This window comes from Oreochromis niloticus, linkage group LG15 (assembly GCF_001858045.2).
Source record: "Oreochromis niloticus isolate F11D_XX linkage group LG15, O_niloticus_UMD_NMBU, whole genome shotgun sequence".
Taxonomy (NCBI): Eukaryota; Metazoa; Chordata; class Actinopteri; order Cichliformes; family Cichlidae; genus Oreochromis; species Oreochromis niloticus.
This window is the reverse complement of record NC_031980.2, coordinates 24,337,329-24,355,140: the sequence shown is the minus strand read 5'-3', so window position 1 is coordinate 24,355,140 and position 17,812 is coordinate 24,337,329. Positions and strand designations below refer to the sequence as shown.

Below are 17,812 nucleotides of genomic sequence, written 5' to 3'. Positions count from 1 at the left end.
AAGAGAAATAATAAAAGACCTTCTGTTGTTGTTCTCTAACTTTTATTCAAAAATGTTACATGTGAATGTGCCACAGCTCAGTCATCATCTTTACCCGTGTGTCAGTCATGAAATCAGCCTGCAGTCACAGCATGAATCACAGCGTGACTCCTGACCCGAGCCAGTCACACCCACAGACGGCGCTCTCTCTCAGGCCTGGTATCTGCTCAGTGAGGGCCTTTTTTTCAACCGTGAACTCGGCTTTTCACTCCACAATAGCAAAACAGTACACAGACTTAATATTTAATGAGAGAAGCTCTGAGCCACAGACTGATTAGTGGCGTTAGTGCTGTTGAATGTCGCTGGCTTCAGTTTCAAGCTGTTGGCTTTGGTTTTGGCTCCAAGCACTAAAACACCAAACCTGGAACTTAGTTTTCACTGAAAAATGGAAATTGGAAACATTGTGCTTGTTGGAGTCTCCTTACAGTAAAAACTCTGCTGCAGCAGAAGACTCATAAGCACAAGCTCTTAAAAATAACAAACTCTTACTACAGAGCAGGGCACTACTGCGCCTGCACACCCAGGTAAGAGGACTTCAATCACATTAATGAGGCACGTTTTAGTGAAAATGGACCATACTGCTCTTGGCTCTTGACGGAGGCGGTCGCACTTTTTCCCTCTCCCTCTCCCTTATCTTTCCTGCTTGGCTTCTCATGTCTTTTGTATAGTCTCGCTTATTCTCTAACCCTAAGAGAGTCTCCCAGACTTGTTCTCTAAAAACAAGTGACACTCTCGATGGAGGACATTGAATGACATCTACCAATTTGGAACTACGGTAACAGAGTTCTGGCTGATTGGAGCTGGCTCGGACCTGGCTTATCGAAGAACAAGAAGCGGCTACAGCTGTTCAAAATCCCACAAGGCCTGCCGACATGATAGACAATGGGCAGGGCTGTGAGTACTCAGACTGTGTTTTTTTTGAAGAAGAACAACGGGAATTGAGAGACCTGGTGACCAGTGACGGACATTAGACCAACTGTAAAATTGGAAGCAGTTTGTTCGCACTAACCAAAGTGTAGCTGCCGTCATAGGCAACTCTCGCATTTAAGTTCATTTTATTGGATTTAATGTTGAAACAATTAGTAGTTGAAATATTAAGAAATAATAAATGAATAGTAATTCATGTTTGTTGATTAGATTTATATGTTTAAATGTGTTATTTGTGCTAACTGTGCAATCAGATAGGAACCTTTTCTATAGTTCCGTTTGTTGTTGCTAAGAGGGTAATTTTGGCTGTCACACTCAGCAAGCTAATTAAGAGACGAGCCACGAGGTTTGCACGTCTACAGAAAGTTGTAAAAGAGTGCCTTTTTGGACTACCCCACGACGTAAAGATGAAAGGTTTTATTCCCTTTGAGTGAGGCCAATGAGGTAAATGTTTTCTTTTGTTTATTATCATTGTATGTAAATACGCTAGTATTGCGTGATATTTCACTGCAATTACCACCGTGTGAAGTGTAATGTGTATTTTATTGATCGTTTTGTTGGAATGTTTCGTTTTATATAATGCTTAAGGGCTTTATTAAGAATATTCATTTAAGTTTGTATTTCTTTTTAGTTCTGACGGCATTGTATCGGCTGTGGTTGGACATCATTACATGTTAAGGCATGTCGAAGAATCCTCCTGTCCGAAATAAATGTCAGTTTAAAAGCAAAGAACAAGTTGAGCTTTATTAAGACTCGAGGGGAGTAACAGTCAGAACTCAGCCTGCTTCGTGCTGGAGGAGAGAGAAGGAGAAAGAGGTCTGCCGCAGCGGAGCCGGGCCGACAGCCGAGCGCAGCGGAGCCGAGAGGGAGCGGAGCTGAGCCGACAGCGCGCTGGGTCACGTGGTTAAGCTCGCGTCACTCTCAAGCATCAAAGACACCCAACCACACACACAGACATCCCATAAGGCAACCAGAGTCCAGTGGTGCAGCTTGCTTAAGCTACAAATAAGTAACATGTTTATACAAGTTAAATGTGGAGAGTAGATTTCCTTAGCTCATCTTAAAGGGACTCTGTCAAGCAATGAAAGGGGAAGTGTGGTGGGTTTGGAGTAAAGGTTTAAGTTCATGTTATTAGTTGTTTATGCTAAGTAACTGCAATTAAGGTACGTTTAAGTTGATTATAAGGGTTTTTGCTTGTTTTTAAGACTGCATTAGATATTTAAAGGTCACATTATAGTATTTTGTTTGACATTGAAGGTTATTTTCTGTTTAACTACAAGTGAAGAACAATTTATTATTTTGGTTTAAGTGATGGTGACATATATTTAAGTTGACACTTTAAAGTAAAGCAATTTAAGTTCCTAGGTGCTTCATAAGGTGACTATTCACGTATTTAAGTTGACCTAGGTGACTTGAGTGTAGTATAACACCTTTGACTGTCTGTGACATGGAGCAAGAAGGCTGTGACACTGAAGCTGTGGAGCAGCAAGAAGCTTTTGAAGAGCAAGAAAGTTTGCAAGAACCATGCACAAGTAAAGCTACTAAAGAAGGAAGTTTGAGGAAAAGTCAAAGAGTTAAGAAGTTCACTGAAAGGGGCCAAGCACTACATGATGAAAAGGTGAACAAGCTTCAAGCTCGCTTTAAAGTCAGTTATGAAAGGTGGAAAGTTGTTGCAAAACAAGGCAAAAAGGCACTTGAAGAACCTGTTAGTGCAAAACTTAAAGAGCTTATTGACCGAGTTGAACATACCTCGGCAGAAGTGAAACAAGTTTATGATGAACTGTGCAATCATGAAACTCCTGATGCAGACACTCGCCGCAGAGTGGACACCTGTGACGCGGTTTCTCAGAAGATGATAAGGCTAGCTCAAGAAAAATTAGCAGCAGAAGAAGACGAAGAACTTTCTGAGAGATTAGTTCACTGGAGTGATATAGGATCAGCATTCAATTCTACAACCTCTCAAAGATCCAAGAGTTCAAATAGCAGGCAATCAAGATGCTCAAGTAAGTTGTCTGTAAAGAGGCAAGAAGCAGCTGCAGAGCTTGCGGCTACTGAAGCGACTCTGAAGATTATGGAGGAAATGGAAAGTGAAAGAAAGGCACTTGAAATCCTTGAAGCAGAGAATGCTGAGAAACAGAAGGCCTTAGAGCAAAAGCGAAGAGAGCTTGAAAGGCTAGAAACAGTAAAGAGAATGAATGCTGCTAAAGCACGTCTGAAAGTGTACAATGAAGAAGGAAACTCAGATGAAGAAATATCAGATCTTCTGCACGAAAGGGGTAAACAGAGAAATGTCACATCCAAACCGATGAATCAGTTTGCACATTCGCAACTTAATACAAATGCAGAGCCGTTTGATATGCCACAAGCCACGTCAAGGTCACAACCAAGAGAAAGCAAACAGGAAGATAGTACCACAACATTGGCCCAAGCTCTAGCTGAGTCCATTCACATAAGTCGCCTACCAGTACCAGAACCTACAGTCTTCAACGGAGATCCTCTCAAGTACAAGGATTGGAAATTGTCGTTTCAAATGCTGATAGACAGAAAGAACATCCCAGTGAATGAAAAGATTTACTATCTTCGCAAGTATGTTGGAGGACCGGCGAGAAAGGCTGTTGAGAGTTATTTTCTCTTGGGAACAGAGCTTGCTTATTACTCAGCATGGAACATTTTGGAGGAAAGATACGGAAGTTCATTTGTAATCACCAAAACTTTCAGAGATAAGTTGACATCATGGCCAAGGATTGGTAACAAGGATAGCGTTGAACTTCGAGAATTTTCAGATTTTCTCAGAGGATGTGAAGCGGCCATGCTTCAGGTTAAAGGTCTTGAAGTTTTGAACGACTGCAATGAGAATCAGAGAATGCTAAGCAAACTACCTGATTGGTTGTCAGCAAGATGGAATCGTAAGGTCATTGAAATTGAAGAGCAAGATGGTTCTTTCCCAACATTTAGCCACTTTGTTGACTTCATTGCGAGAGAGGCCAAGATTGCGTGCAATCCAGTAACATCGCTTCATGCACTCAAAGCAGGTGACTCAGAGAAAACGAAATCTTCCAAGACATGAAGTGTTGGAGTAAAGGTGCTAGTGAGTGCTGCAGAAGAGACGTCCAACACAAAAAGATGTGTGTTTTGTGAAAACTCAAATCATAGCATTCACACATGTAGGAAGTTTATGGACAAGGTCTTGAGTGAAAGAGTCAAGTTTGTGCAAACCAAGGGACTGTGCTTTGGATGTCTAGGCTTTGGACACCAATCAAAGAAATGTGAAAAGAGAAAGATGTGTGACACATGTAAAGGGAAACACCCGACATGTTTGCATGAAGAACGAGACAAATTCTCAAGGAAAAGGAAAGAAAAAGAAAGTGACAAGGAACCACAAATGAAAGAGATGGAAGACAATAAAGAGAGTAGAGAAACCAAACCCAAGGAAGCACCAAGTGAAGCAATATCAAACCGTGTGATTCAAAGTGACAGAAGTAATCTCACGTCTACAATCATTCCAGTTTGGTTATCCACAACAAGCAATCCTGAACATGAGATTCTTCTCTATGCTCTTCTTGATAGCCAAAGTGACACGACATTCATCTTGAAAGAAAAGGCAGATGCTCTGGATGCCGAGAAGAAATGTGTGCAGTTAAAGCTCTCGACAATGTCTTCTAAAGATACTTTAGTACCAAGTCAAAGGTTGTCCGGATTACAGGTCAGAGGTTTCTATTCTTCAAGGAGAATTCCTCTTCCTGTGACATACACAAGAGAGTTTATTCCTGTGAATTTGAGTCATATTCCCACACCAAGGACAGCAAGAGCGCAGCCACACTTAGAGCACCTGGCTGAAGAAATTGCTCCACTGATTGAATGTGAAGTAGGCCTGCTCATTGGTTACAATTGCTCACAAGTGTTGGTACCCAGAGAAGTTGTGGCAGGAAAAGATAATGAACCTTTTGCCCAAAGAACAGACCTTGGCTGGACAATAGTTGGAGGAACTAATCCATGTGTTGACTATGGGGATGCCATAGGATGTAGCCACAAAATCATTGTGAAGGAAGTGACACCCAATCAGTCAGCTGAACAGTTGGTCAAAGAAGTGCAATACATCTGTCGCACACAAGTCAAAGAGGTGGTCACATCCGCAGATGTAATTAAAGTGCTCGAGTCCGACTTCAATGAAAGAAAGGTGGAAGACTCACACTTCTCACAAGAAGATTTAAGGTTCATCTCCATAATGGAAGAAGGAGTGAAGATGAAAGCAGATGGACACTGTGAGTTACCTTTGCCATTTAAAGAAGACAGACCAAGTCTGGCAAACAACCGGAGCTGTGCAGAACACAGACTCAAATATTTGAAGAGAAGATTTGAGAAGGACAAACAATACCACAAAGACTACACAGAGTTCATGAGAGAGACTATAGAGCGTGGTGATGCAGAAAGAGTTCCCTCTGTAGACCTGGACAAAAGCCCTGCCTGGTACATTCCACACCATGGAGTGTATCATCCACAAAAGCCTGGCAAAATAAGAGTGGTGTTTGATTGTTCAGCGAAGTACGAAGGAGCGTCCTTGAACGACTACCTGCTTACAGGGCCAGAGTTAACCAACTCTCTGGTTAACTCTGTCAGTTAACCAGAGACTGACAGAGTTAACCAACTCTCTGCACGTCTACAGAAAGTTGTAAAAGAGTGCCTTTTTGGACTACCCCACGACGTAAAGATGAAAGGTTTTATTCCCTTTGAGTGAGGCCAATGAGGTAAATGTTTTCTTTTGTTTATTATCATTGTATGTAAATACGCTAGTATTGCGTGATATTTCACTGCAATTACCACCGTGTGAAGTGTAATGTGTATTTTATTGATCGTTTTGTTGGAATGTTTCGTTTTATATAATGCTTAAGGGCTTTATTAAGAATATTCATTTAAGTTTGTATTTCTTTTTAGTTCTGACGGCATTGTATCGGCTGTGGTTGGACATCATTACATGTTAAGGCATGTCGAAGAATCCTCCTGTCCGAAATAAATGTCAGTTTAAAAGCAAAGAACAAGTTGAGCTTTATTAAGACTCGAGGGGAGTAACACAAAGCAACCATCTTCATCTCACGCCGCCTCCGAGCTGGATGCTGAAGGCAAAAGCTGACGGGAATAACAAAATTCTCCCTTAGATAACAAAACTGTGTTGTGACTCTTCCCCCTCAATCAAGGCCACCCGTGTTGATCGAAGACTGTTGACTTTTGCTTAACCGGGTGGAGGGACACTTTCTCTTGGTTGAACGCAGAACACACACACACACAAACATATGCATGTACACTGACACAGACCTACGCTCACCCCCGCACCCCCTCCAAACGCCTTCGAAGCTTATGTCTTCTATGTTGTGAGATGTGATGATTCATGTGCTATGTGCTGAGCACATGATCTCCCTGTTGGAGCCTAGTCTGGAAGGAGTTTTTTTCTCCTCGTCTTTCCTCATGTTGTGCATTTTCCATTGTTATACCTCTCTGACCTGTCTTCCCTGTGATGTTTGTGTAATGTATGTATGGTCGGAAGGGTAGGATGGCGCTGGCAAGGCTGGCAGCCTTAACCCAATTTCCCTCGGGATGAATAAAGTATTATCAATCAATTAATCAATCAATCAAATAATTGAACCAAACCTGAGGCAGAGCCTCATACAGCTGATCTGCAGCTCCAGCAGGCCGGGCACGTTCAACTGCATTTGTCTCCTGGGTTTGTCCCGACTTCCCTTCCTGCGCCTTTTCATGTCATGTGATTCAGTTTTGCAGTCTGGTATCACTAGAGGGCAGCAGAGGGCAGGGAAAGCATTAATTCAGGTACAAGTCTCACACAGAGCACAACAGGTTTAAATGAAAGAAGCAAAAATTCTAACCTGTCAGCTAAAGTCTGTGAGAATTTCATTATGTTTGGACACCGCCTAAAACTTACGAGACCTGCAGCTCATTCCAAACCCTAGATTAACCTCCCAGGGAGTGCCCATTGTTCCCAATTCTACACATCAGCTGCAATTTTCCCTCAGACATCATTTCTGCTAACTGCTTCACTGTGTGATTCATCTGAAGCAAAATAAACCTCTGAAATGATAATCTGCTCGATTAGAGGAGGAAGATCAACCTGCCTCTGAGAGCTTTGACTTTGGATAAATAAGGATGATTTTACAACAGGTGTGTCAAATAGACTGTTTAACCTCCACAGGTTACACTTGATTGTATGGATGTAGAGAGCCTGGATATTCTTCCCAATCTTTACACTGCCATTTTTGCATCACATGCTACTCTGGGAGGAAACACATGTGAATTCAGTTAGTCCAAGAAAAGGAAGGCCTGAAAAAGTGCCAGATGTGTGAATTCAATTTTTCTTTCTGTCTTTTTTTAATTATTTACAATAGAAAGTAAGCGTATCATTATAATTATGTATATTTCACATCTCAGAACACGAGGATGGGACAGGAAACATCGCCCTCTCCTTCGCTGTAACTGCAACCATCCAAGACATTTGATAGAAAACACACTGCAGAAGTGGAGGACATTAAAATAAAGGCAAAGCAGATGAAATCAAAACTCCATAAAAGAAATGATTAAAGTCAGGACTACTTAAAGCTGAAACAACATCTGTAAAACCAGAAAGAAACTCTCCTAAACTGTGCCTTTTTACTACTAGTCCCATTCACTCAAACACACATTCATATACATGCTTTTTCTATACCTAACATGTACACACACTCACACTCCGGAGTTTGTTTCAGCTCAGGCTGACCTCTCTGAGCAGCTCTGTGAGGATCTTCAGGAACAGTTCTTCAGGTTTCTGGAAGGATGTTCAAAGCTCTTCTTTGGATGTTTCTGTCTTTTGTTGTGTTCTCTGTCAGGATGATCTCACACTGCTTCAGTAATGCTGAGGTCAGAGCTCTGATAGAGTTCCCCTGTGTGTTTCTATCCAGGTTTTACTCCACAGCAGTGTGTTTGGATCATTGTCAGGCTGAAACATGAAGCTGCTATAATCAGATGTTTCCAGATGTTACTGGTTGGTGGATCAGACTCTGATGGAACTTTTCTTCCTTCATAATTCATCAGTTCATCAAAGATCTCCAACACCACTGACTGACCTGCAGCTGAAACCATGACAGAGTCTCCACCCTGTTTCACTGATGGCTGCAGACTCTCACTGTTGGACCTCCTCCTGACCTCCTCGTACATACTGACCATGATGTGGATCCATCTCTCCATCAGACCTGTTCCTCTGATCTTCAGACCTCAGCCTTTCCTTCTTCATTAAGAAGAACGGCTTCCTGTCAGCCGTCCGTCCTCTGAGAAGACCTTTAATGAGGCTTTAGAGAACAGTAGATGATCAGCTGACGGTCCTGAAAATGACTAGAAAATCTGTCTTCTTGGAAACAAAATATAAATAAATCAGGGGTGGCTCAAGACTTTTGCACAGTACTGGATTCGGTAGCTTTCCTTTGGAATTCTCTTCTAGGTCCGAAGAGATGTCAAAGATGTTAACTATACTGAAAAATCAAATTCAGACTCTACAAACATTCACAATCATTTTTCAGAGTGCGCCAGGTGGAAGTGAGAAGACGAGCCGAGACCTTTTCTCCGTGTCTCATTGATGTTAACTGGACGCGTTGCAGCCTCCTAATTGGATAATTGTGTCTGACTCGATGTGAATAAGTTGTTGTAATGAATCAGGCAGTAAACGGAGTCCCGTGGTGGTAATCAGTGTCTCCCCTAATGAGCACAGCTTTTATTAATCCCCTCTAATTTCAGCAGCGCTGACTTGCATCTGACCTCGGTGTAGATGAGATGAAATCCCCCCACAGAGATCAAACGCACCATGAAGACTCCACACGGGGGGCAGGTCACCATTTGTCTTTCCTTAAAACAGCTGCAAACCCTCCAACAACACATCAGCTCTGATTCAGAGCCGTGAGTAGAGGTTTGGTGGGTCACAGAAGATTTCCTCTCAGAGGTTTGAAATATTGGTGATGTGTTTATTTGTTTTCTGACCTCTGATGGAGTTTTCCTGGTTACTGTCCCGAAGCCTGATGCCAATCAAATACGACATTTAGAACATGTACAGGTTTCATTCATGATCGCAGGTGTAACAGAGCTCATGGCCTGGTTTAGATTTATATCCACTTTTAATTAAGCGGCTGGGTGAGACAATATGCTTCCCCTCCTTTCGTCGACCTCTGTTGGATCCCCGTATTCTGGCCTCCTACCTGTGACACCAACCTGCTGAACCTTTCCTTCTTTTTCCAGCAGAGGGCAGTAGAGTGACAGAGATGAGTCTGTGCCAGCCTCTCAAAGGCAGAAGAGTAACAAGTGAAGCAGAATTAAAGATGATTTTACTCCATGTGTGTCTCTGTGTGTTTGTATGAATTATGGACTGGTGGTGCTGGTCTGTTATCATGAAGGATGTTTGGGTATTTTGACGGGTGCTCTGGGGGAATAAAGGAAATGGATGAGGGTGTGAGGACCAGCAGAGTGACGCAGCCTTTTTCTTTCAGCCTTTCGTACTCTGGCTGATGGATAACAACGGCTCTCCAGAGAGAGGCCGGCCGTATCAGGAGGACAAGAATGCAGCGGGCGTACGGCGAATAATAAAACTCCTCCTTCATGCCTTCATCCTGCTCGTCCTGCATTAATACCGCACGCAGTGACGGCGCGCCCCCACGGATTCATTCCTTTTCTACTCTCTGTTGCACCTGAAACCCATTCAACGGCGAAGGTGATGGAACATCAGCCGCCATCTTTGTGAACTTGTTTCACCTTTTCCCGGAGAAGAGGGAAAAAAGGAATCGAGTCACGAGGTTCTGTATGAGGGATGAGACCCTGTAGATGAAGGTGACTCGTGTCCTGCGCTCACAACTGGCTCATCCGAACCCGAACGAACGCCTGCAGAAGATACCTAGACAGTTTTGGCTACGTTCACTCTGGATTTCATTTAACCGTTAGTTATTATTCATCTCTGCCTCTCTTCCACAGCGTGTCTTTGTCCTGTCCTTTTCCTCTCACCCCAACAGGTTGTGGCAGATGCCCGCCCCTCCGTTCTTCCTGTTAAAATGGAGTTTTCCCTTCCCACTGTCGCCAAGTACTTGCTTATAGAGGGTCATTTGATTGTTGGGGTTTTCTCTGTATTATTGTAGAGTATTTACCCTATAATATAAAGCACCTTGAGGTGATAGTGGTTCTGATTCTGTGCTATATAAAAAACACTGAACTGATTAGGAAGTTTGTGAGTATTTAGGAGTTCATTAGTGAAGAGGCACTTCAGAAGAAGCACGGTTTCTAATGACCAGCAGTGGGTTAATGGTTTCAGTTGTTCATTTCAAGTTTAACTGAATGAAAAATCATGTTTTTCTTTCTTTCTTTTTTTTTTTGTAAATTATGATACTCACCAGAGTGAAACAAGGGTACAATGGGAATCTCTTGTTCGAGCTTTGTTTAAAAAAAAAACAACAAAAAACAAGATGGTGACGGCAAAAACAAAAACACTCAGCTCGATGCTTCAAAGCAGTAATCTTAACACCACTGGTTGGCGTCACAGAGGAAATGACCATCTTTCGTGTGGAGTCAGTGACTCATTGACTGCCTTATAGGGGAGATTTTTTCTAATGACTCAAACATTTGGATTTTATCAAGGCTCAAAGTTTCAACGATTAATGATCAACGACTAACTGACAAATTACATTATTTGCTTTGAGGTACTTGACATCCAGTTTTTATTAAGGTCTCAGATCCCAGCAAACACAAAAACACCGTTTCATATGCAACTTCAAAATCTAATAAATTGTGGATGTCACCCACCTGTCATTTAGGACAAACTTTAGCACATCCAGGCCAAACAGCTCATATTCTATTGGAGATTATGTATTGGAATTTCAGGAGCAGGACCACGCCTCCAAACACGCTCCTTCCGGCTGTCATCTATATAGGTTCCCCTAGTTCTGCAAGCTGATCATTCTCGTTTACGTGCCCCACCCTCCCTCCCTTCTTCTTCTCCATTCTTCAACTTCTTCACTTCTGTTTAGTACATGGGGATCTGCCAGGCCCATCGCCAGTCCTCTTCGAGGCCTTCCCCAAACCGCAGCTCAATTCACGTCAAAGCATTCACTTTTACCTACTAAAACGCTGTCACTTAACTTAAATGAGGACGTGGGCCCAGCTAGTGAATCACATTATTCCTAACTCTCTTCCTGAGTAAATACAATAAGGATAAAAAGGAGGCCCGGGTTTGTTCTTAAGGTCTTGTGCAATGGTCTTCTTGCACTCCTTTTATTTCAGCTGCTGTGCTGCTGGGAACAGTTTTTGGGCTTCAGTTTGGATGCAGTCAGACTTTTGTTTGGCATACTTTTATCTGACACTCATACTGAGTCACGTCACACGCATTTTCTCTTCTGTGCCAAGCAGAAAAATAACTCTAGCCAAAAAGACAAAAACAGTTTCTCAGAATATACTGGCCTTCATCTTCTGCGTGATAGTTTCTATCATGTTCAACATAAGCACCATTTCATCGATACAGGGTGGCACAGTGGTGCAGCGGTTGGCACTGCTGTCTCATACTGCTGTCTCACACTGCTGTCACACTCCACCCACAGGGCCGTGTGGGTGGAGTTTCCATGTTCCACCAGTGTCCTTATGGGTCCTGTCTGGGTGCTCCGGCCTCCTCCCACACTGGTGACTTTAAATGGGTCATAGGTGTGAATGGTCTTTCTATGTCACACTCACCAGGTGTGCACTAGCTCGCCACGAGCCTGAAGTGGAAGGATGGATTTCATCCATACTTTCATGGTCAGAAGTTTTTTATTTAGTGTTTTGATACAGAGACATCACATTTGCTCCTCCCGTGGTCAAACCCATGCTGTTAACACGACCTCCACACCTCATGTACCGACGTTGCTCCAACACTGCCATCGCCTTTTCTCTCTTTCATGCAGTTTGTGATTTTTCCCGTTTGTTGTTCTTAGAGATTTATTCCTGTTAAAAAGGACTTCTTCCTCTCCACTGTCGCCAGATTCAGCCCATAGAGAATCGTGTGATTGTCGAGGTTCTATTATTATTATTGTAGTGGCTTCACCTTATAGTGTGACGAGTCTAGAGCTGATAATCCCCACACAGGCTGCTTCACCTGAGGTGGAGCAAACAGCGAGTGGTGAACACAGTGATTTACAGAGAAACCCATCTGTCAGCAGAACATAGGAGAGACTACAGGTTAAAGAAGGCTCAACACGCGCCAACACGCCACCGCCCACCTGTCATGATTTGCGTCACGATCTCCTCTCCGGCCGTCGGCACACATCAGCTGCCAGCAACGCACCTCCCACGGCGAGCACAGCGTGGAAGAGGTCTGATGATGAGGTGAGATCTGCTGCCCTGTCAGAGCCGCTGAGAGTCAAGACCTCAGTTTCAACTCAATCTGTCAACCTGTCCGTGTCTGAAATCCTTCCAAACAGGCAACGAAGACATCGGAGAGGCCCCGAGGACGGAGAATCAAACTGAGGTGCAAGGGGAACACCGGAAGGGGTTTCTCTCCAAAACAAGATGTCATAAATGATGGAGAGCGTGTTCATCTCCTCATACACTGATGTCATTTTAAGCCTCAGGTGTACCCGTCTACCACCCAATCAATACATGTCAGTAGGTACAAAGAGACATGGCAATCCTCCAGAAAAACCTGGTTTTATTTTTACATTCACTCACATTCAAAAATAAGCAATGAAGACTTCTGATGCATAAATCAGAACTTAATGTGAATCTGAGGGGACTTAAATTGCAGAAACTGAAATAGCAGAATGACAGATCGAGATCAAACTGATAGAACAAACTTCATCATGTCTGCCGTTTCCTCTCCACCCGTCTCTGAATCTTCATTAGATTCTAGTGATTTCCGCTACACAAAAATCTTGGATGTTTTCATTCCTCGTTTTCCACCTCTCATCTTAAGAAAAAAACAAAAAGGTTATTATCTGTTTAAAGACAATCATTACCACCACCGGAGCAGCCACGCTTCCGAGGATGAAATCTGCAGTTTGTAAATGCAGTCACGTATCCTGGGAATGACATTTTCTTCTTTTGAAGACCACAGAGATGGAAAACTTAGATCTGCTTCCCTAAACCAGCCTCTGACTCTTCTGCTTTCACCAGCATTTCCCAGAAATACAGACAAATATTCAGGGGCTGCACATCATTTGTCAAACGATGAGGGGATTAATAAAATGTTTGATTAGATATATGAACGGGAAATACTGAGAAAGCAGTTCAATAAAAATAAAACTGCCAACAGCTCGCAGATTTTACTGATCATCTGTATTTTATTAGTCATGAAATTGTAATAAATCTGGTAAAAACCCAACATGAGCTCATTAAATGCTTTGCTCCATTATGTGAGGAGTTTTCATCTTCTCCCTGTGTCCTGGTTTCATAAAGATTTCTTTTCTTAGAGGTCACCAAAGTGGATCATCCTATCCCAGCATCCTTCTCTGTCACTCCAACCCTCTGGACATCCTCCTTCACTACAACCTACAACCTCTGTGGTCTTCCTCTTTTTCTCCTCCCTGGAGGAGCCCCTACATTTAAAGGATTTCATACTGGAGCGCTTCCTGACACCCCCCTACCCCCACTGATCTGAGCTTTGGGCTGAAAATATGAGCAGACTGAACCTGTAAGTTCCACATTAAATCTGAACCTCACCTTATAATATAAAGCACCTTTAGGTGACTGTTGTTGTGATTTGGTGCAATACAAATAAAACTGAATTGAACTGAATATAAAAGGCGGACACAGCAAATGATCACCTGCTGATTGATGGGTGTTCTTTGGAGCCAGAGGTGACCATGTTGTACAACCGAGAGCCTAAAATATGAATAAAGGTACCATAACACACTTGTTGGTTTTCAGCGGTGACTCTGGTGTTCTGCCTGCCGCCATGTCGTTTCAGTCTCGGGGCCTGAAGTGACGATACATGGATGGATAGATGGATTTCCTCTGTTTGTGCTTCAACTACAAACTAAACTCTGACAAGTGTTGTCGGGACAGAAAAGCATAAATCATGTTGTCAATCAGTCCCTCACGTGTCAAGCAGCACATTCGCACAAACACGTTGGAGTAAGAGCTCAAAAATCATTACAGCCTTCATCCTCCGAGCAGGAAATGTATCCCCCACTCTTGGGTAAAGGGTGAAAGTAAAATGAGCATCACAAACAAAACATAACAAAACGATGACCTTCGGGGAGCTGGGTGGAGCGGCAGATTGCATTTACAAGTCTAATACAGTCGGCACTCAAACACACTCACTGCTCTCCGGGATTTCCGAGGACGAGGAGGGAGCTATCATCACTGGCTTCATGGTATGGCTCTGACGTAAGCGTGTGCACCCGAGAGCCTGAAAACCAAAACTTAGTTAAACACATCGGAAAAATGGAGCAGTTTAACATTTTGGGAAATAACTCTTTTCAACCGGGCAGAAATATTTTCTACCTGGAGCCAGGAACTTCCCATCCAGATGTCAGACGAACCCAGCTTTCCTTTTGGAGAGACTCAGACTACACCTTAGCACACACCCCCACCCACCCACCCACCCACTTCAGTTTAGTAGCACTCCTGAAGTTTTCTATTATCAGGTAAAGTCACAGGAGGATTTTACTGTTAAACAGTGGTGCCAAGGTTAAGGTTACTTTCTCTATATGAGACATTTTTGGTGAATAAATGACTTTATAAAATAAATGATTGGTTTTGTTGTGAACTACCCCCCTTTTCTTGCAGGCACTGTTTCAGAGATGTTCAAGTATGACCTCAAAGCCAACACTTTCAATCACTTTTCCAAGGTTTTTTAGGTTAGTGTGGTGGTAAAGACGAAGAGTGAAGAAAGCAGCAGGTGATTCTGAAGGAAGGTTATAAGCCACCTACCCAATCAGAAAAAGATACTGAAACTGTGAGTGCTATTTTTCTAAATAAACCCCCCCCCAAAAAATCATCAACCTTGAGGGCTGAGAGACTGAGTGAACATGGAGGTGGCATAAACTGCCGTTCCTCAAATGTCCACTTGAGGCTCTAGGTGAGTTAGTCCCCCCAAAGACTTCCATGTTAAAAAGTCTGCCTTGTTTACAGCCTGATATTTAAAAGTTTTGGCTTCTCTGAACAAATCTGTCTCTTCATAACCAATGTCGGGCTACCTGAAGGGTTTTCTAAAATGACCATCTGCTGTTGTTTTCACCGCTGTGCGAATAGTTTGCAAATGGTAACCATGACAATCCAGTCACGACCAAAGCAATCGCAAGAAGGTGACGTATAGCTCTTCGCAACCAGGCTCTAGTAACTTCCAGCAACCACTCGCCAAACAGAAGAGAAATGTAGTTTTTTTCCCTAGCAGCTGGTGGTTACCAAGGGTCTCACTGACCGGTATCTAGGCCTCCATGACTGAGGCTTAGTCACTGCTCTGGATGCTGTAATTAGGGGTTTGGTCACTTTGATTTTGTGACCATAAAATGCATGACGACACCTTGATATCGCTCCATGTTCTGAGGCGTTAACCTCAGGGTTTTGTCCCAGCCCTGCCCCATAGCGACTGCTGGCCTGCACCAGATGAAGAGCCGATGAAGGTTTAAGGCATGAAACACTTACAGTTAGTAGAGATTATACATCACCAGTCCAGGATTTCTTGGCTCCTTCAGAGTTCGTGTGAGATGTTTGCAGAGTGTCACAGGCCACAAATCAGTTTGGGGAGAAGATTTAGCGTCCACACAGACATCAAAAATGACTTGGATTAACATTTTGATGAGACGTAGGTGGAGGAGGAGAGGAATATTATTCATTCATTTCCCCACACATATTTTTTCCCAGATGGTCTGGAAGTTGGAGCCAGTGATTTGCTGCTCACACGCCCACTTTTCTAACCTTGAGGCTGGTCTGCAAATGACAGCAGGCAGTTGGAGCAGGAGGAGGATAAGAAATACTTTCTGCCGCAGAAAAAAAGGAGGATCAGGGAAAATGATTGTGCAGATGACAGAATGATGCTGAAGATGAAAGAGTAAAGTTGTCTTAAAAGAGGTAAATATGGCACCTGAGCATGGCCGTCCAAATCAGCGTCGCTTCGTTTCTGATGTGCAGATTTTTCTCTGCAGCATAAAAATTCTTGCAAATGTTTCACAATAGTTTGTTGTGAAGATTAGATTTTCCTTCAACAAAAGCCAGATGGTTAACGGTGTGTGAAGTGCTTTTGAGATGGCTCGATACCAACAGCAGCCTGCCGCTCATAAAAGGAAATCTCTACGAGCATGCTCAGAGACCCGGGGGTGCTTCAACCATGACATGATTAATAACCCTGCACTTAAAATAGGCTTCACAAATAATTATAGGAGATGGATGGGGGAAGTGAAGTTTCTGAATCAGAATCACTTTAATTACAGAGTACAAAGGATGAGGAAGGATTTGTGTTGGTGGGATCACTGCCGAGTCAAAGCAACGATAAAGGCGAGGTCCGCCGGGAGCGAGGTTCTGATACCGCCAGGGATCACTGGGTCAGAGCGACTCAGCAAAAAAAGGCGAAACGTGCACCAAGCGACGTGGAAAACTCAATTTCACAACATCACATTAATCCATCAACGTCCTCGCTGAGTTTGTTTGATGTTTGGTTGCATCAGTGCCGACTCCTCACAGCAGGTTTCAGACAGAGGTCAGGCTTTAGCTGCAGTTTGATCTTCAGTTTGATCTTCTGAGCTACACGCAGTGAAGTGATGAAAGGGCCGCTGGGTTAAAGGCGAAATGACAGGAAAAGGGCCAAAAAGAATGCAAATTACATTGGAAGTGATTAACCAAATGACTGATTACATGGTTTTAGTGGGAGCGTCCGCTCATCTGCAGACTTATTAAACATCTGGAGCACACCAAAAACCGAGCCCTGAAAACAACGAACAAGAAGATCCACTCAAAGAGCGCCACCATCTGCCAAGGCAGCGCACAACAGGCAGTATTTACTTTTAAGGGATTAGTATTGTATTTTCTGTATATTCAGTTTTCTTTGTTCCTTTAAGTTTAAGACGTTTGTAGTGCAGCAAAACCAGTGTGAAGCGCAGCTTATTGTGTTGTTTGCCCCACTGAAACTTGTTTTAATCTACCATAAACTTTATGTGGATATAGTACATGTGCCGCACTCACTATTTAGTACATTTTGCTTAGGTGTTTGGTAATAAATACCAAATGAAAAGTTTTTTATCAAGTTTATTTTGTTTTCCACAAAAAAAGGCACCCATGTTCATCTCTCCTTTTCTATTGGCGGATTGGAGAACGTTGACAGGACATTGGTCTGATCCAGACTCAGGAAGCTGAATCGGGTACGGTGAAAAAAGAGCTGAGGTTTCTGATTTGGGTCGGTGTTGTACTCACACAGCAGACCAGCAGCAGCAGCAGAGCTCTAACAGCAGCGACATCATCAGCATCTCTTTGTACGTTTGCATGTTTTTTCTACTTAAACCCAAACTGCTGCCACGGATCGTCGAGACGATGAGAATGCATTCTTCTCACAGTTCTGGGAAACTTTTATTACACTTAAGGTCACGGTAACATGTTTCCATCAACTCGGTTATTAATATTTACCTCACCTGTCTCTTATCAGCTCATGACACAGAGTGAAAGCAGAAACAGCACCGAGCTAGTTCAAATAAATGAATTTCCTCAGTCTAATTACTTTTCATTTTATTTATCTTGGGCCTGATGCCGCCTTAAACATAAAAGACACTTGCGTACTAATTTAACACTGAAATCAGATCATGCTTGGCACAGGCAGACACCTAAAGCCAAGGTACTGGTATCAAATCAGAAACAGAGGAAGTTGGATTGGTGCACA

General features: G+C 43.1%; 1 protein-coding gene and 1 long non-coding RNA gene across 5 annotated transcripts; both read left to right on the top strand.

Moving 5' to 3' along the window:
• Positions 1–972: 972 nt before the first annotated feature.
• Positions 973–5,996, top strand: LOC109194731 (uncharacterized). Of its 3 annotated transcripts, XM_019345482.2 has the most exons (3): positions 973–1,410; positions 1,598–5,711; positions 5,899–5,996. In XM_019345482.2, the coding sequence occupies exon 2, from the start codon at positions 2,414–2,416 to the stop codon at positions 4,031–4,033; it is 1,620 nt and encodes a 539-aa protein (XP_019201027.2). In that variant the 5' UTR covers positions 973–1,410; positions 1,598–2,413; the 3' UTR covers positions 4,034–5,711; positions 5,899–5,996. The 3 variants fall into 3 exon arrangements, with proteins under 3 accessions (XP_019201027.2, XP_025754420.1, XP_025754421.1); XM_025898635.1 differs by lacking the exon at positions 973–1,410 and having other exon boundaries at positions 1,418–5,711; XM_025898636.1 differs by lacking the exon at positions 973–1,410 and having other exon boundaries at positions 1,421–5,711.
• An 8,644-nt stretch (positions 5,997–14,640) lies between these two features.
• On the top strand, positions 14,641–17,083 carry LOC102079616 (uncharacterized). 2 transcript variants are annotated; one of them, XR_266244.4, is made up of 3 exons: positions 14,641–15,025; positions 15,811–16,017; positions 16,377–17,083. It is a non-coding gene; the product is annotated as an uncharacterized LOC102079616 (long non-coding RNA). The 2 variants fall into 2 exon arrangements; XR_003214136.1 differs by lacking the exon at positions 14,641–15,025 and adding an exon at positions 15,227–15,569.
• The last annotated feature ends 729 nt before the right edge of the window (positions 17,084–17,812 follow it).

Bases quoted from the DNA above. Each gene is read 5' to 3' on its own strand.
- LOC109194731 (XM_019345482.2), top strand. From the start codon at position 2,414: ATGGAGCAAGAAGGCTGTGACACTGAAGCTGTGGAGCAGCAAGAAGCT.